The sequence below is a fragment of the Centroberyx gerrardi genome, chromosome 24 (genome assembly GCF_048128805.1).
Source record: "Centroberyx gerrardi isolate f3 chromosome 24, fCenGer3.hap1.cur.20231027, whole genome shotgun sequence".
NCBI classification, from domain to species: domain Eukaryota; kingdom Metazoa; phylum Chordata; class Actinopteri; order Beryciformes; family Berycidae; genus Centroberyx; species Centroberyx gerrardi.
The window spans coordinates 23466545-23481084 of record NC_136020.1 but is presented as its reverse complement, the minus strand read 5'-3'; the positions used below and the strand labels follow the sequence as shown (position 1 = coordinate 23481084).

At 41.5% G+C, this 14540-nt stretch overlaps 1 protein-coding gene across 3 annotated transcripts; it reads right to left on the bottom strand.

Moving 5' to 3' along the window:
* Positions 1-330: 330 nt before the first annotated feature.
* On the bottom strand, positions 331-14370 carry rpap3 (RNA polymerase II associated protein 3). 3 transcript variants are annotated; one of them, XM_078282154.1, is made up of 17 exons: positions 14270-14370; positions 13888-14061; positions 13652-13792; positions 13382-13492; positions 12720-12847; positions 11815-11936; positions 11068-11138; positions 10812-10976; positions 10590-10717; positions 9620-9741; positions 8735-8805; positions 6844-6939; positions 5445-5620; positions 4458-4686; positions 3369-3466; positions 1562-1662; positions 331-1458 (listed from the first exon to the last, which is right to left on the bottom strand). In XM_078282154.1, exons 2-17 carry the CDS (start codon positions 14053-14055, stop codon positions 1373-1375), a joined length of 2013 nt encoding a protein of 670 aa, XP_078138280.1. In that variant the 5' UTR covers positions 14056-14061; positions 14270-14370; the 3' UTR covers positions 331-1372. The 3 variants fall into 3 exon arrangements, with proteins under 3 accessions (XP_078138280.1, XP_078138281.1, XP_078138279.1); XM_078282155.1 differs by having other exon boundaries at positions 4458-4589; positions 4626-4686; positions 13888-14290; XM_078282153.1 differs by having other exon boundaries at positions 13888-14290.
* Between the last annotated feature and the right edge of the window lie 170 nt (positions 14371-14540).

Here is a 14540-nt window from a genome sequence, read left to right as displayed (position 1 = left end):
ACACTGGAAGGACTGGGCTCAGTGCAATCTAGATGAAGCACTAAGATGTACTTCTGGTCGTTTTATTCATGACACGTTTATAGCTACATAAAAGCATTGTGCACTTTTGAGTTATATGTTATTTGGTCCTCCTCACACAAACTTAATCTTGTTTGCTTTGATAACGCATAGCCCCATTTATCTTCCCATACAGTGTGCATTGATACCTTCAATAAAGAATGAACCACTTTTGATGCTTATCCAGTGTTCATTCATCATCTGTGTGACATGAAATGAGATTGCATTCAGTTCAAGAGGATTTTCACCAGTAACTGACTCGACAACAGCCTGAACAAATCACAAAATACGCCTTTATTTGTAGTTCAGTCCAGGTTTTCTGAAAAAGAGTCATTAACGTGGATCAAAGTCCGTATTTACCAAAGACTTCAAAGTGAATCGCATCCATCGTTCGCACAGTTCAGTCAGTCAAACTACGCTGAAACTCAACTTGTATGATGAGAGGAACATTCAAACCAGGCTTTGTACTTGCAGAAATCAATCCCTTATGCTGCGTTCAACAAGCGTCGGGAAGTCGGAAATTCCCCACTTCCTACTGGCAAAAATGCAGAGGAATGTTGCGATTCCAAGTCGGAAATTCGGGCAAGATTATGTGGTTTCTGACATGCAGTTATGTGACGTCGCACTGAAAACGCTGCACAGCATCACTCTGAATGTTAGTAATCCTCAAAATTCATGGAAAATAGGGGGGGGAGAAAATCTACACACTGAATTCAAGCTCCCACAAAAAAAATCACCTAAAAAAGATCTTGCCAGTCTTGGAGCTCAGTGTGCAAATATTTTTCTATTTTCCATGAGTTTTGCCTTCATTCAGTTTTGAGCCCAGACTGGGTCGGACGTCCACACTTCTTCTTTCATGTACAATCCTCAAATTACAATTACGTTTGATTTTGAGCACTGTATGACCTTAAATCCATCAAAACTCCTTTGTGGTAAATATTAGCAAATATCATTGACTTAACATTAGCTGCTGCATGGGGAACAGGATTGTAAATTGAGTAAAATAACGATCCATGTTTCTCCCCTATATTCTTTAAGCCGGAACTGGGAATTTCTGCCTTCCGACTGAACAAATGCAGCATTTACTAAACACAGAAATAAGACAGTGCCATCGTAATTCCACAGGAACAGGCCCACTAACACGGCAGTCCGATTTAATGGATGCTTCATAATATAACTGATGTTTCGATGAACAAGAGGTAATTCAGTATTGGAATAAAACTAAATTGTTTAGTTGGCTTTAAATCCAATGTAACGCTCGGCGGTTGACATTCAAAAGTCTTTTGAAGTTGCAGATTTGCGATGAACTCCGACGTCACACGCCGTACTTCTTCTGCAAGGCCGAGACCGAGGATCCATCCAGGTCCGCTTGGAGAAGAAAGGCAAACAGTTCTTGAAGTACTGAAAAATAAAAAATAGAAGTGTGAGAATGATTGATAATAAGAAGCTGCTGGGAGGAGAGGTTGTGATGGGAGTGTGATGTCACTGATAAAACAAACTGCACCTGTCCTCTCGGGAGCGGACAGGAACATGACGGCCATGTCGAAGCGCCTCACGCTCGCCAGACTGCTGAGGACCTGCAGCGTGACGGCCGGGGCTTCCTTCCTGCACAAGAGAGCTGAGGTTAAACACACACACACACACACACACACACACACACACACACACACACACACACACACACACACACACACAAATACTACACATTCTCAGGTCTTCAGGTGCTGGTCTGCTTGCTGTTCCCAGGGTCAGAACAGAGCAAGGAGAAGCAGCTTTTAGTTTTTATCAGTCCCACCAGGATTTCGCAGAGTTTTTTTGTGATTATTGCGGCCAAAAATGCTTGATTTTGCTGCAGCTTTTCTCAAAAATTGCGATACAATTTGCGAGGTTTTATGTGCTCTTTTTGCGGTAAAATTGCGGGAATTGGGAAAAATTCTCTCCCACTCTCCGTTTAAGCTATTAACTCTTCCAAGAGCTTGAATTTTGCACTCACCTCGATTCTTGCTGCTTTTGTTTTGTTTTGCACGGTCTATGGCAGTCATTTTTGTTGGCAGGTGAGTTTTGTTCATCTTCCACCTGAATGCGCGCTGCGATGATGTAAGTTACCACGACACCGAATACGACAATTGGTCCAAATCACCAGCGGTCTGTTGATTTGGCCGTTTCATGCGGAAAAGTTGCGGCAATTTTGCAAAACTGCAAGCTCTCGCAAATATTGCGGAGATTTCTTGAATTTGCGTTAATTATTGCGATCGCAAAATCGCAAGTTCCTGGAGGGACTGGTTTATCTTCCAGAACATCTGAGGTCTGCCTCCACTTTAGAGTCTTTTAAATCAGGGTTTAAAACGTTTCTGTTCCCAGGGCTTTTTAAGAAATTTAGGGCAACACTCATCTGCACCGGAACGTTTATAATTTTTGTTATGTTTTATATCTTTATGTTTTTTATCTTTTTGTTTTATGTGATTTTAATGCACTTTTATGACATATGTCTTCATTTTTCTTTCATTTATGTAAAGCACTTTGACTTGGCTACATAAATAAACTTGCCTTGCCAGACCTGCATTTCTTGGCTCCGTTTTAAGACTCTGGTTGTATTCATGTGATTTCTGCTGATGGGGTTTTGAGTAAAAAGACAGTCGACTAGGCCAAGTCGCTCTATTACTGAAGATTACTCCTTACAACATGTGAAATGACGGCGGGGTCTGTAATTATGTACAATTTTTAGTCATGTATAGGGACGGGACGATATATCGAAATTCAATATATCGCGATACAAAAATGTGTCCGTATGTTGTATCAGGAACATGAATGGTGATATCAGCTCCATGTTACGTCCTCGTTTACATTCTAGCAGCCAATGGCATCGCTAGAAAGATTTGAGTCTCAGAAATAAACAGAATTCTGCACAGTCAGACTTTGTTGTCACTGAACTTTTATTGATCACATCGTATCCTGGTTGGATTGAATCCTGATCCTGAATCATCCCATGTCATGTGTGTATCAGGACTGAACAATGATAATTTTCCAAACTTTTGTGCAACTTTACAGATCAGATTTCTATGTTTAACCATTTACCACGCTGGTGTTTTGATGGATTTAAGGTCAAGCTCATTTTCCATACTTTCCAGGACTTTCCAGACAAGAAAGAAACCTGTATAATGTAAGATACTAGTTGACGAAAAGCCCAAATCACTGGTGTGTAGACTGTGGGTGCAGCACATAGCAAATATTGCTCCTATAAGTTATAAGAGGTAGAGCTCAATATCCAAGTCAGATATTTATAGATTTTTTTATATTTTTACAGGACTCACTTGGTGTAGAAGCCGTGCAGCGTCCTCAGGATCTGAGTCAGCAGGTCTGGCTCCAGGGAGTTCTGGAAGATCTTTGCGAAATCCTCCGGCTCGACTTGCTGGAAGACGAGAGTCGGACACACAAGGCTGAGAAGTTCAGTCAGAACCAAAATACAGCAGGCTACACATTAGGCTTGGGCCATATCCAAAAGTTAATATCGCGATGCTGTCCCGCCAAAACATGTCGATATATACGATATTATTGCTCGCTGGGGGATATCACGATAGTCACAAAATATCGCGATATTCAATATTATCGCATATCGGCCCGAGACTAGTACACGTCAGTTAAGCTTCATTTAAGGTTCAGACAGGCAGCTCAAATCTGATTTTTTCCCACATCCAATACAAGTCGGGCATTCGTTGAAAAGCAAAAAAAAAAAAAATAGAATCTGATATTTAAAATTTCAGGTTTAAACCACCTTGGTTTAAGGTGCAATTCAAATTACATCTCTAAAAATAATATTTCAGTCCAGATTTCAAGTGTGAAACTCTATTCAGTTTCTATGATCAAAACAATGAATCGACATTTTCTGTGGTTTCTTTTGTCTGTGTTGTAATAATTGATGTGAAATGTATTTGGTGTAAATAATTGGTGTAAATGTGTTTTTCTTGAAGGCTCAAAATGTGAACATGACTCCTCTCTTGTACAGAAGGTTGTTAGCTTGTTAGCATTCTGCGATTTCCAGATAATTAAATTATAAAGATCATACAGTGGTTTGACAGCAGGGAAAAGGTTTTGGGAGATTAACAACATCAAATACATTAATATTTAGAATAGAAAAAGCAGAAAATGTTGACATCTCCTCTACTGCACTTTGTGGGGAAACTTCTGATTCTGATCTGTAAAATAATAAAAGCAGTCAGAATAAGCGGCGGCTGAACTTCCATGGTACTCGCTTATTTCAGGACTCAGAATCGTTGGACATCGTTGGATTGGTGACTGCATCGTTACTACAGCAACCGCCTAAACACCCAAGTCCGACCTTGTGAACTACAGCGCGGACGGTCAGATTCTGCTGCCGGGACCCGGCTCGTCTCCCAGCTCACCCTCAGATATCTGTAGACCGCTTCGGGCCGGGCTCCGATCTTGCGGAGGTCGGCCTCCAGCTGGAAGCTGCTGGCCGGCGGCGGAGGAGGAGGCGGGACGTCCGTCTGCGAGGAGGGGGGAGCGGCCGGCGGGACGTCCGTCTGCGAGGAGGACGGAGCGGCCGGCGGCTCGGGAGGAGGACCGGTTTCCTCCTGAGCCGGTTTTCCTGTCCGTCCGGCAGCAGCAGACCTGGAGAACAGAACGGCTGTTAGACTGAAGAAGCTTGAGAAGTAATCAGATTACTGCGAGGGGAAAGTGGACGAGGAACTCTCCTGCCTCAGATCCGCTGAGCAAGGCAGCGAACCCCCAACTGCAGAAGACAGAAGTGAGTCTTTTATTCTCATTCCATTTTTATTGTTTTATTGCTTGGATTATTTTACCTGTGTTGCATTTTCTTTTAAATCTGTCTTCATAACATACTTGTTCATAATAACCTTTAAGATTTTATAGCCTTTCCTTCTTTTATTCTCAATCCATTTTTATTGTCTTTCATTTTATTCCTGTAAAGCACTTTGTAACTTGTGTTAAGGCAAGTGCTCTATAAATAAAGTTTATTATTATTATTATTATTATTATTTAAAAGCACATGCATGCTCAGTTAACTTTCCCTGGATAATTAAAGGTTAAAAAAAATAAATATGCATAATCAGACACTTGGAGAGACGAGGCTTGTGTCAAACCAATCAAATTTTTTTTCTTTTACTTGTTTTTTTATTACGGCTCATTTCATACAACAATATAACCAATAGTGCTTTACAAACAGGGTCATGAAAAAGAAACAAAATAACCAACATCTCTCTTGTGAAAGAGATTTTTAATCTCAGTGGGACCTACCTGTATAGATAAACAATAAATAAAATAAAGTAAAACATCATAAAGGGACAGAAGAAGAGGAGAAGTAACGTTTTAAATGAGTAAAAACAGTTTAAAAACTTTACTGAACTTACCGCTCAGCTGAGTGCGGCATCTCCTCGATCCGGATCATCTTGGCGCGGGGGGAAGTCGACAGCGGAGACGCCTCGTCCTCCGCCTTCCTCACTTCCTCTTCCTCCTCCTCTTCCTCCTCCTCCTCCACCAGCAGCTTTCCACCGACCTCCTCAATCTCAATTCTCCTCAGTGGTTTCTGACGAGAACAAGAGGTTCAGAGTCGAGTTTTTATCTGAGATTTCCTGATCCCTCTACTCTGCAGTCCAGATTCAGACTGATCTTGGTGACTAAATTGTCAGATTGGATCATTCTGATTCAAGATCAAGATCACAGAATCCAGATCATCAAGCTTCAGACTCTATCCTGCCACCTGCTGACCAATAATGTTACAGCATGTTGTCGGGCCAAAAAGACATGAAGGAACTAGAAGAAAAGTGTAAGTTTTGCAGTTTTATTTTATTTTTTATTTACTTATCTGCAGTATATTCACTTGTATGTATATGATGCATAAAAAAAAGACAAAATTCAAAGTCTCATTGGACTGAAATAATTCAAAACAATTTCTCTGCAAACTGTTTTCATTAATTAATTCAAGGACGCTGTTAAAAAATCAAGGTCCAGCAGATGAGACTTTGTTTTAAAGGGTTTCTTCATTTAAGAAAATGTAAACATGAAATACTATTTTAAATCTCTAATCGGGATCTATAAACTGTATTTTCCCTTCATCCTCACACATCAGCATCACACTTTCACGCTTTTATATAAAAACATTAATGTCTCCATTTCCTCCTTGATTCCAGTGGGATCAAGATGACTTTTGGAATCAAAACTCCTAATCTCCTCTGCTTTTGACTTTTGAAAAAGAAACTTATTACCAAATCCTCCAGTTCTGTACTTCAGTACAGAAGTACTGAGGTTCTGTCACTCGACTTTCTACTTTTCCTCCTCTACATCTCAGAGGGAAATCTTGTTCTTTTTCCTCCTCTACATTTATCTGCCGGCTGGAGTTACTAGTTACTTTGCAGAATAAGGTTTTACACGTAAAACATACGATAAGCTCATAAAACATGTTGCATTGTTAGAGTTTAAACTCCAACAGTATCTGCAGCAGTTAGACCGACAACATTAAAATACTTCTGACAGGTTCATGCTTCAATAATTTAACTCTCTGACAGAATGACGACTTTTACTTTTCATACTTCAGTTCATTTTACTGCTGATACTTCTATACTTTTACTGAAGTAAACTTTTGAATGCAGGACTTTTACTTTTAATGAAGTATTTTTCCATCATGGTGTTGGAATCCAAATCCCAACCTGAATGATCAGAATCTCAGTTACTAGTCTTGAAAAAAAAGAAATCAATTTTGAGATTCCTATCCCGTTACTGAGCAGAACAGAAACCCTCGTCTGGACTCACGGCGGACTGCAGGTGCGGCGGTTTGTCGACCGGCCGGACGGTTCTCCTCGGAGCGTCGTCCGGTTCCGTCTCCAGAGCGGCAGCGGGACCCGGGTTCTGCAGGGGAACAGAGGAGAGAGTCTTCAGAGGATCAGCGGGACCCGGGTTCTGCAGGGGAACAGAGGAGAGAGTCTTCAGAGGAGCAGCGGGACCCGGGTTCTGCAGGGGAACAGAGGAGAGAGTCTTCAGAGGAGCAGCGGGACCCGGGTTCTGCAGGGGAACAGAGGAGAGAGTCTTCAGAGGATCAGCGGGACCCGGGTTCTGCAGGGGAACAGAGGAGAGAGTCTTTAGAGGATCAGCGGGACCCGGGTTCTGCAGGAGAACAGAGGAGAGAGTCTTCAGAGGATCAGCGGGACCCGGGTTCTGCAGGGGAACAGAGGAGAGAGTCTTCAGAGGATCAGCGGGACCCGGGTTCTGCAGGGGAACAGAGGAGAGAGTCTTCAGAGGATCAAATCTGTAAAGTCAGCAGCTTAAAACAAGGTTCAGCTGGTCTGATAATCGTCTTATAATAATAATTATAATAATCTTTATTTGTATAGCACCTTTCTTAACAAGGTTACAAGGTGCTTGTACAAGTAAAAATAAAATAAAATACAGATAAAATGAAGTTAAAACATTAAAACAACATAATGCAAATACACAAAACCAATAACCAGTGGTACCAAAACAATAAGAGAAAACAATTAGAAACAAGCAACAAGCATAGAAGAACTGGAATTGTACATAGACTGTAAATACAACTGCACTTGGGGCAATATTCCAAAAAACGTAATATTGCGATGCTGACCCGACAAAAATATCGCGATATACGATATTATCGCCAGTTTCCTGGTTTACCGCCGTTATTTTCTTTTTTGTATTTTATTATTATTTCTTCTAAATTACATCAAATAGAAATGTGATCGTACAACGGCCATTTTGGTGTAATTTTCTCATTCCTGCTGTTTCCAGGACAACGGGCTGATTATGGAAAAGGGAACTCACTTAAAATAAAATGACAAATTTTTCACTACAACTGATTATTTTTTTTATTTTTTTACTACCCTACCACTAGTAGAGTCTAGGCTTCTACGTCGGCACAAGGGAAAGTGACATCATATCCTGTGTGTTGATGAATGCAGAGCGACTGTACGTCTGGAATATGGACGTGCATTTTACCATTTTTAAGAATATTTACATCAAAATACTTTTGATTTGTAACTGAGTATTTTTACATTTCTGACTTACAGCTCCTGAGTCTGAGAGGAGAAAGCTCTACTGAGATATGAATAATCATGTCAGGACGTTGTCATATTTTAGATTTTCATTCTTATCCAGACGACAGCATACATGTTTACTCTGTAGTATTTTATTTTATGTGTATTTATTTTTAGTCTGTGTCTCATTAATCTAAGTGAGCGGTCCTCAACCTCTTTTTTACTGGGGTAATGTGTTTGTTGCTCTGTTTGATCTGTATGTTGAGGAGTGACACATAAATACAATTCTATCTATCTATCCATCTATCTATCCATCTATCTATCTATCTATCTATCTATCTATCTATCTCTATCTATCTATCTAGCAGCAGGTGAACAAAATACTCGTGTCATCCTCAAATGAAGATGGAAAAACAAAAACTAAGCAGGATTTAGATCAGCTATGATGGTATTATTTTAACTATTTTACTCCTGTGAAGCACTTTGCGACTTTGCTCTGTGAAAGGTTCTGTATAAATAAACTTTACTTACTTACTTACTTACTTACCATGCGCTTTCAATTTTCAACATGTTTTGCTTTCAGTCTAAACTGTAACTGAACTGAACTGAACAGGTTTGAGCTGATAACTGGATATAAATCGATATTAAAAACAAACCATCTGGAGTTTCTGGAGCTCGTTCAGCGCCTGCTTGTTCCCCGGCTCCAGCTTCAGCACCTCCTGAAAATCTGACACACACACACACACAGACACACACACACACACACACACACACACACACACACTTCAATTTAATATTCTTACACATCTAAACAGCTGATAATTCAATACAACATTAACTACTTCAGGTGGGTTGGGAACAGATAATCTGACTCAAAATCAAATGATCGACCATAATGTGCAGATTTGGGAAAGCAGAGATGGAAGAAATTGGTTTTTTTGTGATAATGAAATTGTCTCACAGCCGACGCTTTCATGTTCTCTTAGTTAAATCAAAACTAAATCAGACCTTAGAGACACAAATTGAGCCTCGTCTGTAAGCAGCAACTGTCCAACATCTGTACAACTGCTCAACATCATCATTATATAATAATACATATAAATAATAATAATAATGATAATAGTAATAGAAAAAAGGGAGAGACTGGTTATTTATATATTGTCAGAATCTGCTTTGTCAAACTCTTGTCTCCCACTTTTTTCACCTATTTACAATTATTGGTAAACGTTTTATTTTCTTGGTTCCATCTGCATAAGTTTCAAACTGTTTGTTCAGACTGAAAGGTTTAATAAACATAAAGAAAGAGATTCACTTCAACATATTTCAGCAGCAGGACTAGTTTTTATTATATTGTCAGAATCTGCTTTGTCGGCGTTCCTTTATGTGCTAGAAGTGATTTTCAGACTGTTCCTCCTCAACGGCAGTGAATGGAGAGAGAAAAAAACACAATTCTCCAGTCTGCTCTACCGGAGCAACAGATCACAGAATCACTGATTTGGGGGTTTTATCCTGGAGGAAGAGACACGACCCAACACACACACCTTGTTTTGCCTCGGTCAGCTTCCCTAAAGCCACTCTGGCCGTGGCGCGGCGGGCGAACGCCTTGGTGTAGCTTCTGTCCAGAGAAATGGCTTCACTGCAGTCCGCCTCCGCCTCTTTAAACCTGCAGCAAGCAAAACCAGTTTCATGCACTGCAGAACCAGATTCATCCACTGCAGAACCAGATTCAGACGACTGCAGAACCAGATTCAGACCACTGCAGAACCAGATTCAGACCACTGCAGAACCAGATTCAGACCACTGCAACCGAGCAACAGAATCATTTTCTTCTCGGTTCATTATTGTAACTAAGGTTAGACCGATATATCAGGCTGATATCGACCTTTCATTAAATATCAGATATTGGCCACAGATACAGAAAAACAGTCTGGAAAACATTTTATTTTCTTTGGACATTTTCAACGTTTTTGTAAATGAATTCTCCATGTAAAGGCAGTAATGTCTCTACCAATCAATAGGTGTGGTGTCACTCTGCCTTAAAGCAATATTCCACTTAGTTTTAACATGGTGGTTATTTGGCACTTGACCTCCGTGAAAACCAGAATATAAACTCCTCGTTCAATGTGTTAAATGTCAGTTTTTATTCAAATTAATGGGAAGTAAAAGTCCAAATGCTAGAAACTCGTCCAGCTGCATCCGATCATGTTAAAACTAAAAGTGCTGACTGCACTACAATAATCTCATCAGTCTGGTTTCAGTGGAGAGTTTTAGTGTCCCATGATGCTCTGAGTGTTTCAGAGGCTTTTCACCCTGATGAGAAGAAAGAGGGGAAACTCTGAATACTTGGAATTTTTTTTGGCATGAAAATGGAAAAACACAAAATATTGCAAAACAAAATGACACAAAAATATCATATCTGCCTTCAAAATCAAGCTCCAACTGTAACAGCCACGTTTGTGTCTAGAATTAGAGTGATGTAACGGTCGGCCATGTTGGCGTCGCGGCGCTCACCTCTCCAGCTTGAGGAAGGCCATGGCTCTGTTGGCGGGCAGCAGGACGTTCAGCCCGTCTGCCTCCATCCCTCGGCTGTAACACTCGGCCGCCGCCTCGTACCGCCCCTCTTTGAAGTACGCGTTCCCCTGAAACCCAGAAACACACAGAAGCATGAAACGTATGAATATACTGTATGTCCTCAAAGGGCTTCCATAGCTGGTGAATCTCTGCCTGGCTCACTCTGTCTTTCTGGACGACCGCCTCCTGTCTCCTCTGCTGTTCCTCCATCAGTCTCTGCTGCTGAGGGTCCACCGCCGCCGCCTCCTCCGCCTCCGCCGCCGCCGCCGCCGCCGCCGCTTCCTCCTCCACCGGCCGGACGCCGGCTCCGCCCTGACGCTCCAACGCCTGAAACCACAGAGGAAGACGAGGGATGTGAGACAAGACAGAAGAAGACAACAGACTGGACAGATGAAACTGAGCAGGAACAATGTTTCACCTCTTTTATTTTCTGCACCTCGCTCCGAGCCTCCTGGTTCTCCGGGTCCAGCTGCAGAACCGCCTCGTAGTCTGGAGAGAAACAACAAAATCATTTTCATTATCGATTACTCTCTAGATTATTTTTTAGATTAATCGATTAATCATTTACTGTTACTGCTATTTCTTTGTTTAATGCTCAGTTAGTTGATTATCAGGGACTGGACAATGGTGATTGTTCTTATTACTATTATATTATTATTACTATTTGATTATTACTATATTACTATTATATTATTATTGTTCTTATGACTATTTTGACCATCTTGTCTTATCTCATTTTGTCTTTCTATGTTTCTCTATTGTCGCATCGCATTCAATTTCTCCATGTAGGATAATGAAGTTTATCTATCTTATTTTATTTAAATCTAATCTTTATCTAATTTTGTCTATAAAATGTTCCAAATAATAACAATTGTCCATCACAGTTCTCAGAGTCCAAAGTGATTCTTCAGATTTCTTCCTCAGTCTGACCAGCAGACAGAAACACAAAGGATTCATTTAATAAAGAGATGAAACAGAGAAAAGCAGCAAATCTGTGAAGCTGGACCAGAAAATGTTTGGTGTTTTTACTGATAAATGACTGAAACAATGAATCGATTATGAAAACTATAATGGATTAATTCTGTTGATCGACTGATCGTTTCAGCTGTAATTCACATCATCATCTGTCCACAGCAGCGGTTCTCTCAGAGGAAACGCTCGTCACCTTCCAGCGCCGCCTGCTGCCTCTGCAGCGCGAGGCGGGACGCTCCTCTCCGGGCGAACGCCTTCAGGTAGCTCCGGTCCAGAGCCAGGGCCAGGCTGCAGTCCGACTCCGCCACCGCAAACCTGCAGGGGCGCGCACACACACACACACACACACACACACACACACAGACACACACACATTAACAGAGGAGAAACAAACCGGAGCGCCTGATCTTTCTGCATTTTCAAACTTTCCATTAGAGACGGGCGATAATTCAATATTATCGTTTATCGTCTTTCAGTGGAATCATATGATGACGATATGAAGAGGTTTTGATATCGTGATAAAAAAAATTCTGCTGTCAATTCAACTGAGGAATTGGAATTTGAAAAACAGGACACTGAACTGGAATTGAATTCGAATTTCAGGAAGTTGAATTTAATTCAATGAAATTCTGTGAAATTCCATGTTTTTTTTGTTTTTTCAGAAATCAGATGTCAAGTCAGAACAAATCAAGAGTCCAGTATCAATTTAATATCTTAAAGAAAACTAAATATCTAGGACTTTTCAATGCAATATGGTTTTAATAGGATAAAAACTTGGTAAGAGCATCATGAGTTTGATTTCTAGAATCAGTTTCAACTTCAATAAATTCAATCATTCCATACAAATTCAGAAAACAGAATTTAAATTCAGTCGTCCGCTGGAACAAATCTCATCACTTTCAATCTAAGTCATTTACACAAACACAAGATCTCAAGTCAAGACTTTAGAAACCTTTTCAAGTCATCAAAGTCAGAGTCAAGTCCCAAGTCACCAGAACCCAAGTCAAGTCAAGTCTCAAGTCTTCTCTTCATGCAGCAAGTCAAGTCTCAAGCTATTAAAACTGTGACTGGATCGACTCTGATATGAAGTCTTCTTACTTTTTGAGTCTGAAGAAGCAGGCGGCTCTGTTTGTAGGGAGAACAGGATTGTACGGGTCGGCGCTCATCGCTCTGGTGTAACACTCAATGGCGTCGTCATATTTCCCTTCTTTGAAAAGCTTGTTACCCTGAAAAAAACATGGGACAATACATCGAAATTCAATACAAAACGTCTGGTGTGTCAGGAACATGAATGGTGATATCAGCTCCATGTTATTCTGCTGTCAGGAACATGAATGGTGATATCAGCTCCATGTTATTCTGCTGTCAGGAACATGAATGGTGATATCAGCTCCATGTTATTCTGCTGTAGTAATCACTAATGAGACTCTTGACCATCACAGTTTCACAAGCTCTCCATCCAAATTATATTATTGTCACTTTGTAATGACATTTTTAAATTGTTGTTTACATTCTAGCAGCCAATGGCATCGCTGGAAAGATTTGAGTCTCAGAAATAAACAGAATTCTGCTCAGTCAGACTTTGTTGTCACTGAACTTTTATTGATCACATCGTATCCTGGTTGTATTGAATCCTGAACCTCAGATCACGTATCGGATCAGGAGAGAAGCAGATCGTCTCATCACTAGTTCGTGGGACAAGAAACTTTTCATTTCTCCTCGTCAGTTATAGTTTTTTTTGCGACTCGTCTCTCACTGACCTGCTCCTTCTCAGCCTGCGCTCTCTCCTGATCCACTGCAGCTTCTTCTGAGTCCGACTCGTTCGACTCCGCTGGACTTTCCTCCTTATCCATCACTGACAGAGCCTTGTCCTGCCACCACACACACACACACACACACACACACACACACACACACACAGGTTAGGGTTAACAGAACTGTCTCATACCGGATAGAAATCACTGAACCTTCCCTTGAATTTAATAGATGCTGTCGGTACAGTCTGGCAGCATCCAGAACAGCTGACTTACCACATCAAACTTGTCCCATGATCGATAGTCGTATGCTTTTATCCTCGATGTCTGCTTGGCTTCTTCTTCTGTCTTTGCGGGCTTCTTCTTCTCTCTCTTCTTCATTTTGTAGTCTCTGTTGCGCACGGGTGGGAGCGTTTTCTACAACAGAGAGAGAGAGGAGAGAGAGAGAGAGAGAGAGAGTTCCTGACACCTGACTGGATGGGGCAGAAGGTGCTGGAGGCTTCGGGACCCACCTGTCCGTCCTGCGGTCCGTCCTGCGGGCCTCCTCCGGCTCTCAGCTGCTCGTCTCTCCGCTTCATGTCTCTCTCCCAGCCGTCCAGCTCCTTCATGAAGCTCTGCAGATCCTCCGCGTTCTGCCGCATCTGCAGCTGCAGCTCCACCGCCTTGTTCCCCACGGACATACCGTCCTAAGAAACACACGTCTGCTTTAGGAATATTCTGGAAAGTTGTTCGGTCGCTCGGTGTTAGAGCCGGGAGGAAAGCACCGGAGAATGGAGAATCATGCTGTCATGCTTGCGGCTAGCAGCTAGCTAGCAGCAGTAGCATCACACACAAGAAGCCGATGAAGTGAATAGAAATATATATATAATGTAATACAGAAACACAGTGAAGTACCTGACAGTTGATTCCTCTCTCGGTTGGTAATCACAGTTCAGCTGTTAGTTAAATATTGTTGTAACGTGTCGCCATTCCTGACTTTCTGTTTATGTTCGGCGCCATGACAGCAGAGGAGCGGCGCGCTGCTGCTGCGTTGGACGTAATCAAAGATCGTCTATGTCTCAGAAGATGACTCACTCAATAAAAAAAAAACACCTTTCAACCCCCTCCCACGCATGCGCTCACCTTGTAGTGTAGCCGCATTGTGAACCAGCAGAAGTGTAGTCAT

Excerpts from the sequence above, each read along its gene's own strand:
- rpap3 (XM_078282154.1), bottom strand. The coding sequence starts at position 14,055 with ATGTCCGTGGGGAACAAGGCGGTGGAGCTGCAGCTGCAGATGCGGCAG. Across the intron at positions 10,977-11,067 it reads AGGTGCAGAAAATAAAAGAG|GCGTTGGAGCGTCAGGGCGG; the intron begins GTGAAACATTGT and ends CTGTGGTTTCAG. Across the intron at positions 1,459-1,561 it reads GTCCGCTCCCGAGAGGACAG|TACTTCAAGAACTGTTTGCC; the intron begins GTGCAGTTTGTT and ends TTTATTTTTCAG.